Raw genomic sequence first — 25,907 nt, forward strand, 5'->3', positions numbered from 1 at the left:
CACCGACTATGTACATATGGATACCATTGTTCATGATTTCGCTGTCATCACCTAGGTCCTGCACCCTCTTGGACTCTTTAGCGTCACCAGGTGGCAGGCCAGACTTTTAAGTATTGCAGCAGCTGCAGCAGCAGTGGATCCTTGCGTTGTTCCAACTGGAACTTTACAGTGTCTGTGAGTGGGGACACATCAGTCACATCAACAAGGGCTGCTAGTTCAAAACGAATGGTTTGTTGTGGCTCTTGCACTTCAATTGGAAACCAGTCCTCTGCCAAAAAAAGGCTGAGAAAATTCGGCAGCAGGGTTGGGGCACTTGCTTAGTGCATCCGCTGAGATGCTGGCCCGTCCTTTATGATGCCTCATGGTACACTTGAACCCTTGTAATCTCAACACCCAACGCCGCACTCTGCAATATGTCTGCTCTGTTGTAAACATCCAAGCCAATGGTGCAAGGTCACAATGCACCTCAATTGATGTGAATTCTACATACGGTCGGAATCTATCAACAGCCCACACCACAGCGAGGCATCCCCATTCTTGGACTGTATAGTTCTTTTCAGCAGCACTGAGGGTCCTGCTCATAAATGATACAGGCCTGAGTTCACCTTCGAATTCCTGCAACAACACTGCCAATATGCCAGTGCCACTGGCATCTGTTTCAATCAAAAAGGGCCTGTTCAGGTCAGGCAATACCACAGCCACTTCTCCTGCCAGCGTTAGCCTCAGAGTCTCGAATGCTGTCTGTTGCTCGGCACCCCAAGCCCAATGGGCTCCTTTCTTGAGGAGAGCCGTCAGGGGCCTGGCTTTGTCAGAAAACCAGGGGATAAAATTTCTGTAGTATCCCACAAGGCCCAAAAACATTTGGAGCTCCTCGATTGTTTTAGGGAATGGGAACTCTGCAACCGCTTGCACCTTGTCCGGGTCAGGTTGACATTTGCCTGGAGAGATTACATCTCCAAGGAACTTTAATGCTTGTTCACAGCATGTTACTTTGCTGGGATTGATTGCCAGACCTGCAGAGTAAATTCTGCACAGTATATCATCGATACGTTGTAGGTGGTCCTCAAAAGTTTCTGAATAAATGAGCACATCATCAAGAATTGCCATGCAGTAGTTATGTTTTATGCCTTCGGACACTTCGCCTATGAGAGACTGAAATGTTGCCAGCCTACCTGCTACCCCAAATGGCATTCACTTAAATTGAAACACTCCTCTATGGCACAGGAATGCAGTTTTCGGTACATCATCTGGAAGAACCGACACTTGAAAGACGCCCTGAGCAAGGTCGAGGCTCATGAACCACCTAGCGCGGCCGAGCTGAGCACCTTGTCCCAGTCTGTGCGGGACATGGGATATACTGGCCCAGTTTTGATTGCATTTAAGGGTCTGTAGTTGACCACAAGGCAATATCCTCCAGTTTTCTTCTTTACTAATACAGGGGCACTGGCCCAGGAACTGGAGCAGGGCTCAATGAGGTCTTGGTCCAGCAAATCTTGGATACACCCATCAAGCATTTCTCTCTTTTGGCTGTTAACCAGGCGCAGCTTGCATCTAACTGGTGGGTGGCTGCCTGTGTCAATTTTGTGAACCACCAGGGATGTGCAACCTGTTAGAGCTGTAAAAGTATGGTTATGGTCTGCAAGGATGTTAAGTTTCTGCTTCCGCCGAATGTTCTCTAGACTACACTCGCCACACTCAGTGGTATTGTGGCATACAGCAAACACATCTGCAAAAAGTGCCCGTAGAGAGCTGGCCACATTTTCATCAGGCTTTTGACCTTGCTTATCGCATTGCAACGCTGTCTTACAGACTGACAAGGGTCGGTGTCCAGCATCCGATGCACATGGCCGCTTCGGTGCCTTTTTAAATTTGACGAGCCCATATGGGTCAGAGTGCAGTGACCATCCACCAAGGCCCGTGTGGAGAGAAATACCTGCCACCTCAAAATTCCGCTTGAGGACAACATCGTGACACAGCCCTAGCAAAAGAAGAAAACGCTGCCTCCTGGACCCAATTTGCCAATGAATACGACAGCGAACCGATTGTGCAGTTTGTGACCAGCCCTGAGCAAGCCTCAGTGTTCGTGATTCTTCCTTGAAGGCGGCTCCCGCACACTTGGCCACTGCGATGGCACGGCTACCTATTAAGCTCACGCTTGCCCCAGTGTCCATGAGTGCATAAGGGAGACTGTTACCAATTAACAGTTCAAGCAGTGGTTCTTTATTTCCGGCTGTTGCAAGCACTTGCAGGGACGTCGCATAGCCGTCGGCTGGTGAAGCGGCTACGCTCGTCGATTTCCTTGGCAATCTGCTTGTAGGTGTTCCGGGGAATTGTAGTGAAAACAGTGGGGTTGGCTGCATGGTCTAGCAGTAGTGTATTGACGTGCAACGTGGCCAAAACGGCCACCCAGCTGACACGTGATACTGCGGTTTGGCGGCTCGAATCGCCCGGGATACCTTGCGTCGCTTGAAACCCGAAGTTCTGAGGCGCTCTCCCAAGTTGTTGCGGTGCCGAAGTGTGGTTGCCCCGTGTGTTCGGCGCGAGCGAACGGCACAGGTGAGGGGTTCCACTCCAGGGCTCCAGCATGAAGCGTCGTTGACTGCAGACACCCAGAAGCCGAAACTGCCGTAGGCTGCAGCTGCCACTCTCGTTGCTGAGCCGGGAGGGTTTGGTTGGGCGTTGCAGTGGCCAAATCAGCTGCTGGTTGTGCAATACGCGGTGGTGCATAGCGCAGGCGATGCCCAGCGCATTCCATGATAGGGCTGGCCACCTTCGCCATTTCTTGCAGGTTTGCGAAGCTCGTGCTGGCTGTTAGGTCTTGGAATGTCGGATACATTTTTCTCCGCACACGTTCCACCTTTTCGGCATCTGAAACAGACTCTGCTATACGGTCATAGTATCCGGCAATGACGTGAATGAACTACTTGAGGTTTTCTGCCGGATGCTGAGTGCGCTGATCTAGCTCTGCTTTTAATCTTGTAGTCAATGGTGGTAAACTCCACCGTAAATTCGGATGCGAAGGACTGCTAGTCGGGGTGCGCACCTGAGAAGTTCCACCATTGTTTGGCTGACCCTTCCAACGCTGCTGGAAGCAACTGCAAACGGCAGTCAGGGGGGATCCCCGCAATATTGCAGTACTCCGGGTACTTCTTCAGAAAGTCTTGCGGCGAGTGTCGGTCCTGGTAGCCACTGAATTTCAGCAGTGGGACGGGCACACCTTTGATGTTTAGTGCTGGCCTCACGCCGGTTATCTTGTCGGGCCTAACCATGCCGGTTTTCTCGTCAGGCCTAACTATGTCGTTGAGCAGCATGGTGCACAGAATTTGAGCTATATCAGCCGCGAGCCTCTCCCTTTCCATTGTGGTCCCGGAGGTTGAAGCCAACAGTCCTTGGATGATCGAAGAAGGCAGGAGAGGCTGCGCAACTGGCTGGGTGAGTCCGGCAGCAGTGCACCCAGCGAGCAGGGCGACTAAGGGATCCTGTTTATCGTTACAGCCACACGCTTCTTGGGGCCTTGGATCAACGCTTCGGCTTGCCATCAACGACGCAGGCTTCCTGAGCCCTTTGGTTACCGTGACGCCCGTGCATCCTACTGCGCATCCTCGTCTCTGCCTACGCTGACGGAGCAGAGTGCCCGGCTGCCTACATAAGCCCGGAATCCCTGCTTCGCTCTTCAGTCCGGCAGCAGTGCACCCAGCGAGCAGGGCGACTAAGGGATCCTGTTTATCGTTACAGCCACACGCTTCTTGGGGCCTTGGATCAACGCTTCGGCTTGCCATCAACGACGCAGGCTTCCTGAGCCCTTTGGTTACCGTGACGCCCGTGCATCCTACTGCGCATCCTCGTCTCTGCCTACGCTGACGGAGCAGAGTGCCCGGCTGCCTACATAAGCCCGGAATCCCTGCTTCGCTCTTCAGTCCGGCAGCAGTGCACCCAGCGAGCAGGGTGACTAAGGGATCCTGTTTATCGTTACAGGTAAGAACAAACGACCTTGACACGTTATAGTAATTACCTTGCTTGCTGCACTGCTGCCGGACAACCAAAAATTGATATATATTTTGTATTTTGACTGCTTTTTGACGTGGGCACACGATGTCAAAGAAAGAAGAAAAGGAACTCGCAAGTGCGTTATCAGACTTCCGCAGGGAAATGCGGACTGAAATGAGGCAAATAAAAGATAGTCTGCGCTTCTGTAGCGACACCTGTGATGAAGTTAAGGCAATTACTGGTGACATCAAGGCGTTACATCAAGAAATAAAAGCGTTAACAGCTCAGAATCAACATCTCAAAGCGGAAAACGAGAGACTTGAAAAGAAAGTGGACGAGCTCGAACAATATCAGCGAAGTAATAACCTGGAAATCAGGGGTGTGCCAGAGGAGCTCGACTCGACCTCAGTGATAAAAAAGATCGGTGAACTTGTTGGTGAAGCGGTAACTGATACTGATATCGACATTTGCCACCGGGTGCCCACGGCCCGCAGAGAGGATAAGAACATCGTTGTACGGTTCATATCACGAACCAAGCGCAACACGTTCCTTGCCAAGTCAAAAAAAAAGAAGCTGTCATCTGAAGATGTGGGATATAGGGGCACGGGCATCACTACCATTTACGTGAATGAGCACTTAACACGACAGAACAAGCAACTTCTTGGGGCTGCCCTTGCGGAAAAGAAAAAAGCCGGATGGAAATACGTCTGGGTCAGCTCGGGTAAAATTTTGGCACGGAAAGATGAACAGACCGACGCCATTCGAATTGCAAACAAACAAGATATCGCCCGCATCAAATAATCTTAGACGTCATTGTGTTAGTCCGGGTTTTTAATTTAATCAGTATGATGCTCAACTCATCCTCTTTCATTACTGAATCGTCCACGCTCAAATCAAATCTTCAATATTTACACCCATGTTTTTCCTTATTACACTTAAATGTCCGTAGCATGAGGCACAAACAAGATGAGCTGGACATTTGGCTGAAATCCCTGCAAGTTAATTTTGACGCATTCATGTTCACAGAAACATGGTTAAGCAAAGATGAGCCTTCTCCTTGTTTTACTGATTACATTCCAATACGATTAGACAGAACAGGTAGAGGTGGTGGCCTGATTATTTATCTACAGCGAAAGTATGCATATCATATTGTTGATGAGTGCACAGTTATGAATAGGGATATAGAGTGCCTAACGGTGGAAACCAGCACGTTTTTAATTGCTGATCTGTACAGACCACCGTCTGGATACAAGCGGCATTTCCTACAGCATTTAGAAAATGTAATAATCTATTGTATTAATACTAATAAGCTGTTCTTTCTCTTGGGAGATGTAAACATCGACACGTTGGCCGACGACTCTTCTGCGCGCGACTTGATGAATCTCTTATCCTCTTATGGGTGCGAAAATGCTATTTCTATGCCAACCCGAATTACTTCACAAAGTTCTACTTCCATAGATATATGTGTTTCAAACCTGAATGCATCAGATTTCAAAGCAGGGGCATTATCATGCGACATCAGTGACCATCTGCCTATATACTTTGCCACACAACACACCCTAACGACGAACTATAAACGCAGCAGGCTTGAACATAGGGTGGTGAACGAATGCTCCTTAAGCTACTTTCATTCTTTAATTGAGCGGGCTGACTGGTCAAATGTGTACTTACAGCATGATGCAAATTCAGCGTATGAGGTTTTTCTTCGGATCTTTCTTAGTTGTTACAATGATGCTTTTCCACTGAGAGAATATAAGAAATGCAATCGGAAAATAAAAAAGCCCTGGATTGACACCGCCCTGCTAAAACGCATCAAGAAGAAAAATAATATGTTCCACAAATTCATAAAATGCAAAGACGGTGACTTGCTCAAAGAATTTAAAAAATATCGCAATCAATTAAACGCCGATATAAAGAAAGCCAAACTTGCATATTATGAAGCAATGTTTGCTAGGATAAGAACGGATCCGGCAAAGATCTGGAGACAGGTAAATTACCTTACTGGAAGGAACCAATCACCGGTTAAGGCTGACCAAATAGTAATCAATGACTCTATGGGAGGTAAGACGCTAGCAGATGAAATTAACGAGTACTTCATTAATGCAGCCGTACCCCAGCCGTCTATTCAACAAAGTGGGCTCTACTGGCCTTCTCGTCTAGTAAATTCATTTGTTTTGGATGCCGTTACCGAAAGAGAAATCAATGGTCTCATAATATGCTTAAAAAATAATGTCGCAAGTGGGTATGATGAAATTAAAGTTGAACCTGTAAAGCGAGTATCATTAATTATCAGCCCTGTCCTAGCCTATCTCATTAGTCTCGCATTTTCTACTGGAGTCTTCCCAGATAAATTAAAGCTGGCCAAAGTAATTCCAATACACAAAGGAGGTAGAATTGACGATATTAGTAATTACCGGCCAATCTCAGTGCTACCGGTATTTTCAAAGATTTACGAATTGTCAATCAATAACAGACTGTCAAAATATATAACCAAGTATCATATAATATCACCCTCACAGTATGGTTTTCAGAAAAACAAGACAACTCAGGACGCTCTTCTTGCCGTCAAGCAGCAAATAATCAGAAATATTGAAGATCAGCTCTTCACCCTAGGCATATTTCTCGATCTGCGCAAAGCTTTTGATTCCGTTGATCACGAAATCTTAGCTATAAAATTAGATCGCTATGGAATTCGAGGTATCACATTGGACCTTATCAAGAGCTACTTATCGTTTCGGCGTCAGTTTGTTAAAATAGACTGCAGTTCTTCAAAACAGCTTGACATTAAACTAGGTGTCCCGCAAGGTTCGATATTAGGCCCGTTACTTTTCCTCTTATATGTTAATGACATTACGGAACTACAAAGAACACCCACAATAACCATGTTTGCAGATGACACTAGTTTATTCTTTACAGGTAGAACACTGCATGACATTGAGCATTCGGCCAATCTGTATTTAAATGATTTATCCGCATGGTTGCAACAAAACAAACTTCAGTTAAATGCAGTAAAAACAAAGTACATGATATTTAAGCCAATCAATAAGCATACAAAAATGATTAACTTACACTACAGAGGACATAACTTAGAACAAGTAAGTGTGCAAAAGTTCCTTGGGGTATGGTTTAGTGAAGAGTTGTCTTGGACCCCCCATGTCAATTATCTGCTCTCCGAACTCGCGAAGTCTGTTGGATGTATTAGAAAAATAGCTCCTCTTCTACCCCTTTGGCTAAAGCAATCACTATATTACTCCCTGTTCTATTCTAAACTTTTGTATGGCATTCTGGTCTGGGGGACAACGACAAAAGGGAACTACGATAGGCTACAGCTGCTGCAAAAACGTGTCCTCCGGATTTTTGTGAACCACACCGGCCCTATTAGTTTGTTGCCGACACAACCACTTTTTCCTAGATTTGATGTTTTACCTGCAAATAAAGTATATTTATGGACACTGGCACAGCGAATATATAAACAGAAACTCCACAGTATTTACACACCTGTCTTGGCGCAATATGACATCCGTAACCCCAACCGCAGAAATAAAAAAGTCAGAACAAATTATGGAAAACAGGATCTGGAATATCAGGTAATAGACATGTTAAATAACTGTGCTTCTATTCTGGATTTCTGCCTACCCAGAAAAACGTTCAAACGTGAACTGCGGCTCATTTTGTTTTCCGTCGACTCTGTTTTTGGTTGAAATTGTTAAGTTACAATGACAAATGTAAATTTCCGTTTCAATTGTTTACTTCCTTTTAAGTATTTTTGTGATATGAGCGAATCTTCAATGTGATTTTTGAAAAATAAACTGTCCGTAGTGTTTAAGTACACCCATATTGTATAGAATGTATGATGTAGGTTGTGTGCGTGTACTATTTGTAACGCCGCCTCTCTTTTGTTACCAGCTCTCTGCTGTACTGCTGTAGACTGCTCCTTTTGTTACGGGGGCAGAGACCTCGTCAGGCAATCATGCCTTTAGTCTCTGCCACCCGCAGGATGATGTGATTTTCCTGCAAATAAAAACTGACTGACTGACTGACTGACTAGACGATTCTTGGTCCTCCATGTGAGGTCTGGTTGGACAAGCACCCACTTGTCAAGTATGTTCTTTATTTCAGGAAATTCTCAGCGCACCCACACACACGCAGTATGCGTTCCGTCTCGCCGCACCGCACGCGGCTTGCTCCGCCGATTACTTCCCTCACTCAGTTCGGTGTCACGTGCTTCCCCAATGCCGACGGCGCATACACGCCTTCCATGTTCTCCCTCCCTGCCACACACCGTTCCCTACCGTCCTGTGCCCGCGACTCTACGCCACCTGGTGTCAGCCCGGTACCCTCGCAGTTCAAATTGTTATCAACAAACTCGCAGACGCGGTCAGAGCACAACGGGTCAGGTGCGATAATCTGGAGCGCCATGTTTCTGCAACGGCTCCAATTACATCATTGGAGAAGCTGAACAAATACTGACAATGAAAGGTCAGCAGCGGCTGCACTCCAAGCATTTTATACTACAAGCTAACTACTATGTCCCACCATGGTGGCACATCACAGGGCAATTAATGTCTGGCAGTGGAACTGTAGGGGACTACATTGTAAAGGGAATGGCCTCCAACAGTTCATTTGCACCCACCCAGAAAAGCCACATGCCATTCTATTACAAGAAATGCTCATGGATATGGTCAACCTACCGGGCTATAAATTGCATACACAGTATGGTGATGGGAAAAGGGGCATCAGCACATTAGTCACCAACAAATGTATGTTCACAGTCCACAATCTCAATCTTGAATCCAATAAGGTTGAACACTCGCTCCGTGAAATCATCCCCAGCGGACAGTTCACAACCGGTATATCTATACTTAACATATAAAGCACACCTCAGACCTCAGGCAAATGTTCGCTCCAATCATCAACAGGGCTACTAGCAAGGTCAAGACATTCCCACTCCTGGTGGCCGGAGACTTCAATGCTCCACATCAAGCATGGAGGTACCAACAAGCTAACCGCAAGGGTGTTGACCTATTGCAAGTCACAGTCAATAATAACCTCATGCTTATAATCCGGCTTTTCCTACCAGGATCGGCAACTCCTGCTCTAGGGATACCACGCCTGACCTCTTTTTCATATGGATTGTAGAATTGGCCTCTTGGTCCAACCTCCACGTGGATCTAGGCATTGATCACGATATCCTCGCCACTTCCGTCAGCGTGAGAAGCGGGGACCTCAAAGAGTTCACTAATCCAAATTGGGATTATTTTCGCAAGATTAGGGAAGACCGAGCACAAACACAGAAGTAAGCCTAGAGCAGTGGACTGAACAGTTAAAAGAGGATATCAGGGCGGCGACAAAGAAAGTCCAGACTGAAATGGAGGTGGACAGGATGGATAGCCGCCTCGCTCGTCTTCTAGAAGCTAAAACATCACTGTTAAACAGTTGGAAAGGGCAGAAACTACGCCGAAAGTTCTGAAAAAAGATTGCAGAGCTCAACAAAACTAAAGAAGATCACTGCCATACCCCGAGCAGACAACAGTGGGATGAGGTTTGCAATTCCGTGGATTACCAGATGGGAGTTCGAGCTAAATGGAGCCTACTTAAGCATCTGCACGATGATACCAATACCAAGTCAAACCAAAGACAAGTGACAGCGAAGGTTCTACATGAGTCATTACAGTCAGAGACAGTAAAGACCATACTCGAAAGACTCGCTCACAAGTATCTGCCGCTGGACAACTCGAGTGACTAAAGCTATCCACCCTACAAAGGCTCATCTTGCCCCGAGCTAGGTAACCCCTTCAAGTCATGCAAAGTAAGGGAAGCCCTCCAGAATCTATATGGCAGGTCGGCCTCTAATCCTGGTGGTATCCCCAACCGGACCCTTAGAAACCCGGACGACGGCTCCATAGAATGGTTGACAGAGGAGATCAATGGAATATGGGAAAGAGGGGTTGTCCTGGAGCCCTGGAAAATGGCCTCAGTCATCCTAATTCCAAAGCATGGAAGACCCCCGAGTCTTGTGAACCTCAGACCCATTTCAGTCGCATCCTGCATGGGGAAAGTGGCGGAACATGTCATACACAATTGCATCTCTAAGCACATCAAGAAACAAGGATTGTTTCCGTACAACGTGATCGGCTTTCGTCCGGACCTGTCAATGCAGGACGTGATGAAGCTCATCAAGTGTCAAATCATTGACAACACCACAAGAGATATAAGAGGCCTCTTAGGCCTAGACCTGGAGAAGGCCTTTGACAATGTCTCCCATGCTCACATTCTGAACCCCATTTTGGAGCTCAATTTGGGAGAAGCCTTTAATACATACATAAGCTAGTTCCTTAGGGATCGCAAGGCCACGCTCAAGATAGGTGACCTCAAGTCCGACAATTTCAGTTTGGGCCCCAGAGGCACGCCACAAGGAGCGGTAGTCTCACCACTGCTTTTTAACATAACCATGACGAAATATCGCAAAGGCTCTCCAACAAAGAAGAGATCAATCATACGCTCTACGCTGATGACATCACAATCTGGTGCACCAGAGGAAGCAAAGAAGCTGTTGAATTAGGCTTACAGGAGGCTGTAGATCTAACAGAGATGTACCTGGGAAGAACAGGGCTTAGATGCTCCCCGACAAGTCTGAGTTCCTCCTCTACATGCCAGTCAGGAGAGGTCCCAAACTTAGAGGCTGGAAACCGCTGACATCAAACTCTACACCAAAAGCGGCTGTACCAGAGTAGACACCATTCAGGTCCCGGGCACGTTCATCGAATCCAAGGGCAGTAACAATACGACGCTCAACAAGCTCACAGCCAAGACCGAGAACATGATCAGGCTCATCAACAGAGTTTCAAATAGGTACAGAGACCTTCAGGAAGACAGCCTTCTCAGGTTATTCCCCACTTTCCTCAGGAGTCATATAGTTTATGTGGCAGCCATGCACAATTGGTATAACTCCAAGAAGAAAAAATTAAACGCACTCATCAGCAGGAAGAGCATCAAAAGAGTACTAGACATTCTGTTACGGGCGAGCACGGACCTCCTTATGCAACTACGAGTGCACAACACATTGGACGAGATAAACGAGGCTCAGGAGTCGGCCCAACTGGCCTGTCTATTCTACCCCGGCTGGAAAGAAGATCCTGTCGGTTCTTGGGATCAACGCTATCCTCATGGAAGGATGGAAATATCAAATCTCGGAAGATCAAAGGAACAACATACGAGTTGCACCGTTTCCCCGTAATGTTCATCCTCAACACAACGTACAAGAGCCCTTGCACTCCTCAACAGTACCAAAGACGATCCATACTTGGCATGTTTTGTCGACGCAGCCCAATGTGGACAGTCGTCTAACTTCGCCATTGCCCTCGTTTATCACAACAAACAGATAGTGAATGCGGCTTCCCTGAAGTGCCCAACACCAACCAGAGCAGAGCAGGTCGCAGTTGCTATAGCACTCCTAGATAACAGCATATGACAAATCTTCACTGATTTGAGTTTGGCGGTCAGGGCTTTCGCTTCAGGTTCCATTGCCGAGAAGGCTCACAAGATTGTCAAGAACAAGATAATCTCTCTGCACACCATCACGTGGTTTAAAAATTAATAAATTATGGGATTTAATGTGCCAAAACCACTTTCTGGTTATGAGGCAGGCCGTAGTGGAGGACTCCGGAAATTTCGACCACCTGGGGTTCTTTAACGTGCACCTAAATCTAAGTACACGGGTGTTTTCGCATTTCGCCCCCATCGAAATGCGGCCGCCGCATCACGTGGTTTCCGACGCCCCTTAACCCCCGGCTTGACTCCTTGCCCAATCTCAATGACATCGCCCACTCCCAAGCACACACGTACTAACCCACCGCGCAGGAGCAGGAGCGAGCTCAGAGTCCTGGGTTCTCAAGTTTCGGGACACTACCTTCAATGAAATCACTAAGCACTATCACCCGAGTTCCTTAGGAAGACTTATCCTCCCCCTTATAGCGAACTGGCTAGAACTCTGGCGTCCACTTTACGTATGCTTCAGACTAAGTCCTATCACAATCTGGCCCTTTTTCATACTATCCCTCCAGAGGCTTTTAGCTCTACTTGCCCTGATTGTGGGGCTATTAGCAATCTCAAACACATGCTCTGGCGATGCCTCTTGTTACAGGGACCCAACCACATCATGGAAGAAGAATGGAGCTCTGCCATCCAGAGCTCAGAACTTTCACGGCAAACTTGGGCTGTCCAGAGAGCCCACGATGCGGCGGTTACGCTCGGCCTACCAGTCCCCACATGGGAGCGGCCCGCAGCTGTGCCCTAGGGCAAAGCTTCTCAGGACCTTGTAAATAAGCTTCTCTCTCTCTCTCTCTCTCTCTCTCTCTCTCTCTCTCTCTCTCTCTCTCTCTCTCTCTCTCTCTCTCCCTCTGTCTGTCTGTCTGTCTGGAATAACTATGCAAACTATTCAGTAAAAAAAAAACTAAACTACAGTAGATTTCCGTTAACCCAGTTGAGCCAAACTTTAAAATCTGATAAACACAATGTGTGCACACTTAGTTGGTTTCTCTAAACCCAATGCAAAAAGAAAAGGTCAGCTTAACACAAATCACAAATATGGTTAAGCCAAACTCCCGCTGCCATAACTCAGCTTGCTACACAGCTCAGCAAAAGGCCCAGATCAGTAGACTTACAGGAGGCAACTATGTTAACTATCGTATCTACTCACATAATGATCGCACTTTTTTGTCCAAAAAAATTGCCGCAAATTCAGGGGTGCGATCATTACACGGGTTAAATTTCCCATGAAAATAATTTTTTTTTCATCTGGCATTTGCTGTGGTATGACAACAGGTCAACAAACAGGCTTTGAAACAGGCGGCTGCCGCTGTAACAGTACGGGACACCAAAACAAAATGGCGGCCGGCGGAGCAAGCCGAATGTGCCGAACACGATTTTTTTCTTTTCGCGAGTACATTACGCGTGTTGAAACAGTTTCTTCCGCATCGGTAATGAATAATATCATTAATATCAACAAGTCTGTGACAATAACATAGCTATGTACACTTTGAGGGGACAGAAACAGAGATGGGCGTGCTGGCGGACATGCTGCGGAAACTGCGGCATTTGTGTTCACTATTATCCTAACACAGCCCGTTTCCATGAAGTGTGGGCAAATGTCTTAGCTGTGTTACAAGCGTCGGCGTATGAATAGGGTACACTTCTAATGTATCAACGTAAACATGGCTACTATCGTTGCCGCTCGCACTCACAATTTGTTGCGTGCCCGTGAGTGCGGAGGAGAAGAATCAAAAGGTGCCTTTTTTGTTGTTGTTGCTGACCACAACCATTATAAAGCCTACAAATAATAAAGCTAAGGCAAGTTTGGTTGTAGCTTTTTTTTTTTTTCATGAAGTGTGGAAAGTGATGAAAGGAATAAAATGGGGCATCTGCTTTAGAATGTTTGGTGCATGCAGACCATTTGGTATGTCTTGAGTTGTTCGCGTAGCATTCAACAGATGGCAAGCGCGATCATTAGCTAGACTTGGCACACGACATATCGCTGCGGCAAGTTCAGGGTGTGATCATTACACGGGAAAGAAAAAAATCTAATTTTCACGACAAAATTCCGCGGTGCAATCATTAGGCGAGTGCGATTATTATACAAGTAACTATGTTACATGAAAAGCAAATTCTGAGCGAGTAGTGCACATAAAGAGCCATGTCAGTGTCAATGACGACATGGAAACCAGCAGGGCTGACACCAGTGAAACAATACTTTAAGAGGTCCTCCAGGTGTCTCTCCAGGCTAATAATCATGACAAGGACAGATACTATCCAGGAGCCGCAAGAACCAGCTGCGTTCATAGGCAATGCAGCTGATATACTGTCCTGAATACTTGGTGTATTTCTTAGACAATACAAGATTACTGAAGAATACTCAGCAAGCTAGATAAAATGTCAGCGTTTATGACAGGGCACAGATATGAACAGCATAGGCAGACAATTATTCAATAGCTTAATTAAGATGGAAATAAAAAATTGTCATCGACCTGACCGTAGCACAAAACTATAAAGCAACTCATACAAGTTTCTCAGAAAGAAAACTTTGCAATTAGAATTCTTCATGGTCTGGAGATCAGGAGAAATTTCTCTGGGCCCGGAAATCAATCCCGCAACTAATGCCTTTCAGGATGGTCAATTTAACATCTGAGCTAACCAGGAGGCTAGCAGATCACAGAACAAGGGCAAATTAATCAACAACTCGAAGCACAGGCACACTGAATAGCACCTGACTGAAGCACGAAGCTACAAAGGAACTTGTACAGGTCCCTCAAAGATTTTTCAGCTCAGTTTAGAAAGAATGCAAACTGTATAATACAATTTTAAAGATGTCTCTTTATGTTTGCCTTTCGCTTCTGAAACTGTTTCATTTATTGTTTCCTCTTGCGAATGTTTCGGTGCACTAGGAACAGTAGACTTAGTTTTGTGGATCCCTTTTGTTCAGACAAACCTCTGATAAAACTAACAGCTTTTCAGTCACTTGTAGTTTGTCTGCGGTGCCATTGTTGGGCCTTTACCAACCAGTCTTTACACTGCAAAACTACTTGTATTTCAACAGCACATAATTTTAGCAGAACATTCAACAGCACAAAGTTAATCATTTAATGCATACTGAATTATTTAAAACATTGTGCATTGTTACTATGGAATTCTTGTAGGATTCCAGGCTTTGTCATTAGTACTTTAAGCTCATCATCATCATCATCATCATCATCATCATCATCAGCCTGGTTACGCCCACTGCAGGGCAAAGGCCTCTCCCATACCTCTCCAACAACCCCAGTCATGTACTCATTGTGGCCATGCCTTGCCTGCAAACTTCTTAATCTCATCCGCCCACCTAACTTTCTGCCGCCCCCTGCTACGCTTCCCTTCCCTTGGGATCCAGTCCGTAACCCTTAATGACCATCGGTTATCTTCCCTCCTCATTACATGTCCTGCCCATGCCCATTTCTTTTTCTTGATTTCAACTAAGATGTCATTAACTTGCGTTTGTTCCCTCACCCAATCTGCTCTTTTCTTATCCCTTAACGTTACACCTATCATTCTTCTTTCCATAGCTCGTTGCGTCGTCCTCAATTTGAGTAGAACCCTTTTCGTAAGCCTCCAGGTTTCTGCCCCGTATGTGAGTACTGGTAAGACACAGCTATTATATACTTTTCTCTTGAGGGATAATGGCAACCTGCTGTTCATGATCTGAGAATGCCTGCCAAACGCACCCCAGCCCATTCTTATTCTTCTGATTATTTCAGTCTCATGATCCGGATCCGCCGCCACTACCTGCCCTAAGTAGATGTATTCCCTTACGGCTTCCAGTGCCTCGCTGCCTATTGTAAATTGCTGTTCTCTTCCGAGACTGTTAAGCATTACTTTAGTTTTCTGCAGATTAATTTTTAGATCCACTCTTCTGCTTTGCCTCTCCAGGTTAGTGAGCATGCATTGCAATTGGTCCCCTGAGTTACTAAGCAAGGCAATATCATCAGCGAATCGCAAGTTACTAAGGTATTCTCCATTAACTTTTATCCCCAATTCTTCCCAATCCAGGTCTCTGAATACCTCCTGTAAACATGCTGTGAATAGCATTGGAGATATCGTATCTCCCTGCCTGACGCCTTTCTTTATTGGGATTTTGTTGCTTGCTTTATGGAGGACTACGGTGGCTGTGGAGCCGCTATAGATATCTTTCAGTATTTTTACATACGGCTCGTCTACACCCTGGTTCCGTAATGCATCCATGACTACTGAGGTTTAAGCTCAGTACATGCAAAAAGAATAGTGATTTGACAAAGCTTTCCTGTCTAGAGCAGAGCATTTTCTCACCATAGTTTTTTCTGGCAATATAATTCAAATTCAAATTCTCAGGATTACGATTGTTACAGTATACAGGGTGTTTTTTTAGCTTCATCAAATTTTTAAAGATTGCCTATGGCAGATAGCACAATTCTAACCCTTCATCTAAATTACTTGATGAGGTGGCCATTACTTATACGATAAATCAAAATGTTCAATTGAATAATTAATGTGATTATCTTAAATAGCGTTTTGATTAATTACTTTACACCCCATATTTTAATCTATGAATTATAGCTGCCGAGTTCGCACAGCATATCTACTTGGAACAAGTTTTTTGGACAGCACGAGTTCTGAGATATTAAATTTCAGTGTTTGTTGAAATACATTGGTGTTCCAGTTACTTTTGTGCTTCAATGAATAAAACAGCGGTTTCTTAAAAAAGTAACTGGAACGCCAATGCATTTCGTCGGACACTGAAATTTATTATCTCGGAACTGGTGCTGTGCAGAGAATTTGTTATCAGTGTGCACACCATGCAAACTCAGCAGCTATAATTTGTAGATTGAAATATGTGGGTCTAACATAATTAATTAAAATGTAATTAGCACTAATTCTGTTTATTTAATTGAACATTTTGATTTCTCGTAGAAGTAATGGCCGCCTTATCAAGTAATTTATATCAAGGGTTAGAACTGTGCTATCTGCCACTGGCAATCTTTAAAAAATTTGGTGCAGCTAAAGAAAACCACCCTGTATATTGTGTCATTGCTTTCTCTCAGGATAACGAGTGTTTATATAGTGTCATTGCTTTCTAGAAAGCCATGACAACATATAACATTCGTAATTATGGGAATATGAATCCCTGCCAGACAAAATATGGCGAGCTGCTACACTTTTGGCTACCTGCATTATTACGCTACTTTTTACTGCATGGGCGTTTTGATTTACATTCAATTTCATGCGACTAAATGTGTGATATATTCTTGTGATGCTTTTTCGTGACTGGCCATTCTTCTGGGCTTAATTATTGGGTGCATTCATTGCTGGCAATAGAACAAGTTGTGGATGGTGGGTGGTTTTCATTACTAGATACTTACTTTCACTTATCATTTGTTAGTATATTTGGGAGCACAGATTTCCATCACATCACACATTTGCCATTTTTTGTCTGTGCCCCTTGCACTGTGACATGATGCCGAATAGACTGAACTCAAGAAAGCAATTAAAGCCGTCTTGCACTAATAACGACCCATCGTGTTTTGGTGCAAAAATAAATTGGACCCAATGTGTGTTTTTTTTAATGGGTTCAGTAACACAGTTAAGTCTTTTTACAACAAAATGGGTTATAACAGACTAATAAATAAAACAAAATCATAATTCCACATGAAAGTTCTAAAGAAACACATGCTGTTAAAATCTTGTTTTAAAGAGTCAATACGGCAATCAGTTTCACGCAAAGTGGAGGAAAGTTCATAAAAGGGAAAACAGGTCTCTCTTACTGAGAGACCCATTTGAGTTTCCATTGTAGCTTTGTGCCACAGTCGGGTGGATGACAATTTTTCCCCTTCATCAACGCTGTTAAAGTATACTTCCTGAAACCTCGAATCACTTGTTTTATGCCAAGAGGCAACATGGTTCGATATAAATGTGTGACAGAAGGTTGCAATTCAAATTCTCTACGACAAGCAAGACAGTGTTACACAGCTTACATCTTCAATACCATTTGCCACTGTCAGTGAGCAAAAGAGCGCCTAAGAGCTGGAGCTACTATTCTTTGCGTAAAATGTGAAAGGAAGGACATAAACAGAAAAATGACAAAACGACAGTGCAGCTATTTGCCTTAGTTGTAGTGACAAGACCAAAATAAAGCATATGCCTGCTGTGAACACACAACCTACCGATCATCTTCAAAGACTTATTGCTATAGATCTCATTCAAGCCTATTAGGCTGCAAGTTTGAGCCTATTAGGCCGGAATCTGGCTGTACGCAATGCTGCTTGTAATTTGCCTATTTCAACAGTTAAAAATTCACGCAAGCTGCCAGCTACCTAGCAACATGCCAAATCAGCGCGCTGCTGAGCCTATGGCCACAACTGCACTCTATCGCTGCTGCCTCGTCACCGCATTCTATCAACACCGCCGACTCCTGCACTCTGTGTACATAGCACATTTCAGTATGGCTCATGGTACATCCAAAGAGCATGCTTTGGTACATGCTCCACTATCCATCATCTGGTTTTCTGTGCTGATTTGCACACCAAAGACAACACAAAGAAGGTCAAGGACAAACACCCAAACCAGAGTAGAAAACCAAACGATGTCGTACCAACATGCCCCCGTTGAAGTTTTAGTGTGCCATCTAACCACAGCCGCAATGAACTACTGCACATACGTAGCCAAAGGGTTTAAACATCCTGAAATCGTATTTTATAACAATTCATTTCATTTTCCATTCTTTTTCTCCCTTTGCCATTGGCTCAAATGAAGTCATGCCGCTGTTATTGCCGGGATCGGGAGCTCAGCGCAACAAACAGCAAGAATGGAAAATGAAATGGACTGTTACAAACTACGACTTCTAGTCATGTCCTCAGCAATCGCTCGGCTTATCAGCATTTTGCGAATGTGCCAGCGCAGCACTACAAGCCTCCGATTTCGTACAATGCTCATTGCTGTATGGAAGTGAAGACAAAGAGCTGCAAGCCTGGGGGGTTATTCTGTAAGAGTCCACCTAGTGGACTGTCCATTTCGGCTGCTGCTGATTGGATGCAGCTGTACGAGCGAGAAGGAGACGAGCGGCACCGGCCAATCGGCAGCCGTTACGCAGCCATTTGTGTGCGCAAAACAGTGAAATAGATTAGCTTGGACAGCAGCACTAGAGAAATCTGTCATCTTAGTGACTAAGAAGCCAGAGAAAAAGAAAATATTTCATGGTGCTTCAAAGTAATACAGGAGATTTTTTTAACTGGCTCACCCAGCTGTTAATACCAGCATCTCAACCCACCTCCTGGAGGCCAATATTGCTAGCGAGAGTGGACAACTATTACAACAAATGGAGTGAACGAAATAAGTGCAGCTCCACTTTCAACTCTGTTATGGGAAGGTTTTACTGCATAATAATTTTGTAGTTTTAAATCCCAATTGTCCACACAGACTACAAGAAATCTCACAACGAACAACACAGAATTCATAACCCCGCTGGCCAGCATCTCATAATGGGATGAAGTGATTGCTGAAAATGGTGAGTTGCAGCTTTTATAACTTTGAAATGTCCCCAAAGATGATGAGAAAAAGAAAACTTACTCCTCAGTTCTTGAGGGCTGGTATTCTGCCCTGGTACAAGAGGTACAAGCTCTAGAAGAGCAGACCTCGATTGAGCAATTGAGCCAAACTGCACCTTCCTGTCCGAGCTCTGGCGTCGAAACTTTTGCAGCGCTTCTGTTGTTCTCCTCAGGTACAAGTGCCTGTGCAGTTCATCTACAAGGTCTTCATACATCCGCTGCAAAACAGACAACATTTAGCTGTATCGATGAAGTGTGGCAACAATGTGTTCTGCTGTTAATAAAGTTGGCAGTTTCAGTTTCAAGTGGCAGATAGTCATGGGTATAGCTTACATTATCTTTCTCGCACAGACCCTTACTGCATGGTGCATCATATGATACGCATAGAACACTTTCTAGCATAAGAGTCGAAATGAAAGAAAATTTTAAAGATTCACCAAAATCTATCTCTAGCAATGCAATACATAGAAACTTTAGCACTGAAAATAATTTTTAAGTTATTTTCCACTGAAGAATGTTTGGCTGCAAATTACCACACAATGTGCAAGAAGTTCATAAATAAAAAGGTTATTTCAACAATTTATACACCTAAATCAGTGCACAAAAAATATAAAGGTGTTAATTTACTCTTTATTAGCCTACAGTGATGTTTCAATTGAGATATACATTTTGGTGTCTCCATGAGGCAAGCATAACTGAATGCTATATCATATATGACACAGTGTAACGAGTTGTTTTGCAGAGGACAGTAGAGATATGTTTCCCCATGAAAGAAGAAATTTGGTGGCGAAATTTACTCTTTGCATGAGCTATCCTCTTTCTCAGAACCATTATTGGTTCAGAATAGGTAAGAAAATGAAAATGGCAGAAGAATTTACAATGAAGATAGCGTGGGACATGCCACTTTCCAGGAGCTAATAGCAACAGAATCAGCAAACAACTCTTGGAAGAAGAGGAAGAAGGTTGTTTTTTTTTTACTTGGGCAAAACTCAAAGACTATGCAAAGCAAATATTCACATAAAACCAAGGTCTATAAATGATCTGGCCAAGATATTGAGTATACGAAATAGTCGATCAAGGATGGCATGAACAAGTTTTAATGAAATTTGTACTAGCTGGAGCTCTGAGAAATAGATTCAATATTTTTTCAATGGTTCTGATATTTTTTGCAAGTTTTCTGCAACTCAAATATCTTTATGCATGGTCAAAAAAGTATACCCAAACTGCATGGTGTATCATATATGATATTATTTTTCATTTATTGATACTGTCAACCCCACTTTGGGCTATTACAGCAGTGGTAGGTGACAATACAGACCACAATATATTTACAGGATAAGGAAACTAAAGTACATTTTGGGGAATGCACTGATAGCAATACCATGGCAAATACAGCATCTAATACAATACCCAGATGATTACAGTATTAACATTTGGCTGCGTTATGGTATGCGTACACATGTGCTTTTGACATTTTCAAGAAAGCCGCGTATAGATGACGTCCTTACTATTAAGTCTGATAATAGATTCCATTGTTTTATTGCTCTCGGAAAGAAGCTATATTTAAAACAATCATTGCAAGTAGTAGGAGGAGGGATTTAAATACTGTGGCAATGACGAAAATAGTTACTCGGGGATAAGTGAAAATAGTCATCTTCATCAATTTTAACATGGCCATGAATAACAAGAAAAAGAAACTTCAAACAGTCATACTCAGTTCTAGACTCTAGAGAGGGAAGTTCAGCAAGTTCACAATAACTGGGTAGGAGAGTGGGAACGACAATATTTGTTAAAAATAAACCGCGCAGCAAGCAGCTGAATGTTATCCAGCTGAGACTAATTAAATGAAGTGTATGAGTCCCACACAATTTTTGCATACTCCATAACTGGCTGAATCAAAGTTTTATATGCCAGGAATTTTACTTCAGGGGTAGCATTATACACATTCCTTCTAAGCGACCACAAGGCTTTCTGGGCCTTAGTAGATACATAATCAATGTGTTCATTCCAACGCAAATCCGAAGTAAGCTTTAAACCCAAGTATTTTAATATGGATACTCTTTTTAACGCAACACCTTCAATGGAATAAGCGTAATCAATAATACTTCGTTTTCTAGTGACAGTCATGTAAACCGTTTTTTCAGAGTTTAAAACCATTTGGCAGCTGTAGCACCAATTTTTTACCTTTTGCAAATTTGAATTTAAATAGGTCTGATCGGCAGGTGATTAAATACGGTTATATAATACACAATCATCTGCAAAGAGTCTGATGGGAACTGTAATGTCGTGCGGCGTGTCATTGATACACAATAAAAATAACAGGGGGCCCAATACACTTCCCTGGGGTACTCCAGACTCTACAGGCGAAAAGGAAGACCAGTATCCCTCACATGCGACAAATTGGTCTCTATGGCTTAGGCAGGACGAAAACCGTTTGGTTAAGTAAGGGTTTTTGAATATAGTTTTAATATTTAATAGCAACTTTGGGTGCGACACCTTATCGAAAGCCTTGGCCAGATTTAAGAATATTATGTTTGTTCCTCTGTTATTTATTGTATATGAGAGATCATGAACGGTCTCTATTAGTTTTTATTTATTTATTTATTTGAGTACCCTAAGGGCCCATTAGGGCATTACATAGGGGGGGACGAAAAAGTTCAAGCATGAGTGAAATCTGTACAATGTAAATATATGAAGGCATTAGGAACCATAAAAAACATCTAGCAGAAGCAAACAAAAAAAAGAAAGAAAGAAAGAAAAGGGTAACAAAATTTATACAATGTTTAGTAGTGTGAAACACGCATAAGAACCTAGAATGTGATGCAAACAATCAGTACCCATCGGAACACGATGGGCACTCAAATCAAATAAACGTTTAGGTAAACAGCCGACACAGATACATAGCAGATGAAACGGAGTGAATTTAACACAATGCCAAGCACTTTAAAACGCTGTTTAAGTAAATATTCAAGAAAATGTGGGTTCTGACAGGTTGACACACTCTAAACAGGTTAGTAGTGCTGCATGAAATGATGATGATTCCGTAAGCGAGACAATGTTTGCAGGTAGCGAGTTCCATTCGGCAATAGATAAAACGAGAGGCGAATTTTGATAAGCGTTAGTCCTGGCAAATATAGGTTTTACTTTATGAACATGGTCTGTGCGGGTAGAGATGTGGGGAGCGGGAAGAATATGGGCTCGAGCGAATGCAGTGTTGCTGTGGTAAAGGCTATGGAAGAAGGTCAACCGTGATAATTTCCTGCGCATGCCAAGTGAAGGGAGATTAAGTAATTTCTTTAAGGCGGACACACTTTGATATCGCGAGTATGAAGTTAAGATGAACCGCGCAGCTTTATTTTGAACTGATTCGAGTAGGTTCGTGAGATTAGACTGATGGGGGTGCCAAATTATTGACGCATATTCTAAAGAAGGCCTGATAAGAGTACTGTATGCTCGAAGTCTGGTATCTGTGTTAGCAAGGTGTAAGTGACGTTTCAGGTAACCAAGTTTTTTGCATGCTTTTGTGGTGATGTGTTCAATGTGAGCATTCCAGCTTAAATTGGAGGTAAACAGGACACCCAAGTACTTGATTGAAGATACTGAGTCAACAGTAATACCGCGTATTGCATATTGGTCAGAGGTAGGTTGAGGTATCGAAGCAAATTTTACGTGTTTAGTTTTGGCTATGTTAATTTCCATCTGCCATGTGTCACACCAGCCAGTTAGTTTTGTTAAATCAGACTGCAACACAGAGATGTCGGCAGGGCAGCTTATTTCATTATATAAGACGCAGTCATCTGCGAAGAGACGTATATGTGAGGTAATATTAGTTGCGATGTCATTTATGTATATTAAAAATAGCAGTGGCCCAAGGACGGATCCTTGAGGAACTCCCGAAGTGACGTGAGTGCGGTTAGAAAAGCAGTTGTCGAGACTGATTACTTGAAATCGGTTCGTTAGGAACTCCTCAATCCATCGCGTCGTGTTGTAGTTAAGCTGTAGGTTTCTAACTTTCAGTTTTAGTCGATTATGAGGTACTCGGTCGAAAGCTTTAGAAAAGTCAATAAAAATGGCGTCTGTACTAATCAATCTGTGCAAAGAAATGTGAATATCTGTTACGAGTTCATAAAGTTGCGTCTGACATGAGCGATTTTGGCGAAAGCCATGTTGGTTATTGAGGAGCAGGTTATTATCGTTAAGATAGGCTATAATGTGAGAGTATAGGAGGTGTTCCAGTAATTTGCAGCAGATAGATGTCAGTGATATAGGTCTGTAATTATTAGGGTCTGCTGAATTACCTGATTTAAATACCGGTATCACTAATGCTGTTTTCCAATCTTCCGGTAAGCACCCTGTATCGAGTGATTGCTGAAATATTAGAGATAACAAAACTGAAGAGTAGTGCGAGGTTAATTTTAGAAGTTTAGCGCTTATACCGTCAGGACCTGGGCTCGTTTTATGAGGAAGCCTGTCAATGGCACGAGAAACACCATGTTCCGTTATTATGATGGATGAAAAAGGGAATCGAATAGATGGTTGTTCAAGTATGTGAGTGTTATCAAGTGGCAGTTCGTTAGTAAAAACTGCAGAGAAGCATTTGTTAAATAGCTCAGTGCTATCTTTTGTGTTGAGCACTGCCCCGTTTTCGGAAAGTAGTAAGGGAGCAGTGTGATCTGCTTTTGGGTTAACTACTTGCCAAAACTTTTTCGGATCAGTTTTTATCATATTGGGAAGGGTGCAATTAAAAAACTTGTGTTTAGCTTCGATAATTGTTGTTTCTGTATGGCGTGCTATGGTTTTGTAATTTTGCCAGTCTTCTGGAGCATTTGTTCGCGCAGCTTTTCTGAACGCTCTTTTTTTCTTGTTTATACACTTCTTCACTTCGCGGTTAAACCACGGATCGTTCTGCCTTGAGCTGATGGTCATTCTTGGTATGCATGTAGTTTCAACTTCTTTGAGTTTATCGCGGAACAAGCTCCAGTTATCATGTACCGTTCTGTTTTGAAAATTGTTTGCAAAGTCTGCTGTAAATGAGGCTAACATATCAATTATTCTGCCATTGTCGGCGCGTGCGTAGTTGAGAATGTATTTTTTCGCTGTATATTTCTTGGCAGGTTTCAATGAAAAGGAACATTGCACCACCCTGTGATCACTTAATGGTTCTAGCACATGTGTCGTAGCAAGGTCTGGATGATTTGTTAAAATAATATCTAGTATGTGTTCACCCCGAGTTGGTTCGCGCACGACTTGAGTTAAGTGATGAAAATACAAGGTTTGTAGAAAATGAAGACACTCAGATCTGTTGCAATTTTCCTTTAACGAAGAAGTTGACCACTCGATACCTGGGTAATTAAAATCACCCCCTAATATTAGTATGCATTTTGGAAACTGGGATAAGACCTGTTGTAAAGCATCATTGAAAAAATGAACAAATTCCAAACGGCTATCGGGTGGACGATAGCATGCACCAATGACACATTGCGCATGTCCGATACGTGCAGAGACCCACACTATTTCAAGAGGAGAGTCGATTATCACTAGAGACGGTTGATAGTCATCTTTAATGACCAAAATAATTCCGCCTCCTCGGAAGCCTTCCCGGTCCTTTCGAAAGATTACAAAAGATGGATCAAGTGCAAGTTCGCTATTAGTGATGTCACTGGAAAGCCACGTTTCCGTACCTATTACTATATCTGTGGTGCAAGTATGTATGAGCGTTTTCAGCGCATCAATTTTGTGAAAAAGGCTGCGGAAATTTGCCAAGAGCAACGAGACTGCATGTACGGGCGTGAACTTACGCCTCTCAGTTGTTTTTCGTCAATTACTGGAAGGTTGGTTCCTTAACATTATTAGTGAGTGAATCGAACCGGTATTTGAGTCTTTATATAAAACTATATATACAATAATTCCTGCTCATTAATTTAGAACCAAGCATTCTTTCAGAAAAGTCAGGTTGGTTGAGGCATATCTGGCCTAAACAAGGACCTGTATAATCTGAAGCATAACTGCGAGTCGGCCTAGTTGGAATGCGCTCGTCCGTGTGTTGCCCCTCTTCTTTGTCCCTGTCTGTTTGCGAACGAAAGTTTTTTAAATAATGAAACTGTATAATCTTTTTCACATTTATAAAAATTCATGCAGTAATGTGTTAAGGGGGTCCTGCAACACCTTTTTCTGGCCAACATATTTACTCTAGATGTATTCTCAGCATGTTAAAGAACAAAGGGCGAAAGGAATTGTGATAATGCACACAAACTCAAGTTATCGGTCAGAGAAATTTCAAAATACAAGTAAAATGAGTTACCCTCAACTCAAATTTCAGTGGCTCTAGCTGCTACATTTAACTTTACTATGACATCATAGGATGGCACGAACAGCAGCAGGGCGTTAGCGGAAGTCAGCCCACCATGGTTGCCAAGCTTGCTCAGCTTGTTGATGGCAATCCATGGCCTTCGTGATCGGGTAGCACGCGTTTCGATCTCAAAGGCCATGATGTCAATACTACTAGCGGCGAGAAGTTGGAGTGGCACCCTCTTGCGAGTGACGTCACAGCCAGGACGCTCCGGCTCACTCGGCTGCCACATGCGCTCGTTTCCTTCGGGCCCTTCGGGCATGCTTGGGTATTGGCAGCCCAAGCAGCACTTATTGAAGGATAATTCGGGTTATTTCTGCTGCCATATCTAAACCGCACTTTCTTCTTCAAAGCCACATGAGTCATGAAAATTTGCAACTTGGATATCACAAGCTATGTAGGGCTGAAGGGGTCTACTGGTTTCACAATGCATATATGTGCCATGTCTGTCCATAAATTTTGCTTAA

General features: G+C 43.6%; 1 protein-coding gene across 4 annotated transcripts in view; it reads right to left on the reverse strand.

The window, feature by feature from the left end:
* Sec8 (exocyst complex component secretory 8) overlaps positions 1 to 25,907 on the reverse strand; it is a 130,844-nt gene that overhangs the window by 101,194 nt on the left and 3,743 nt on the right. For all 4 annotated transcript variants that reach the window (XM_075676611.1, XM_075676612.1, XM_075676613.1 and 1 more), the window contains one exon: positions 19,114 to 19,309. In XM_075676611.1, coding sequence (XP_075532726.1) covers positions 19,114 to 19,309 — 196 coding nt within the window. The remainder of the gene's footprint in view (positions 1 to 19,113; positions 19,310 to 25,907) is intronic.

Source organism: Dermacentor variabilis, unplaced genomic scaffold (assembly GCF_050947875.1).
Source record: "Dermacentor variabilis isolate Ectoservices unplaced genomic scaffold, ASM5094787v1 scaffold_12, whole genome shotgun sequence".
In the NCBI taxonomy this organism is placed as follows: Eukaryota; Metazoa; Arthropoda; class Arachnida; order Ixodida; family Ixodidae; genus Dermacentor; species Dermacentor variabilis.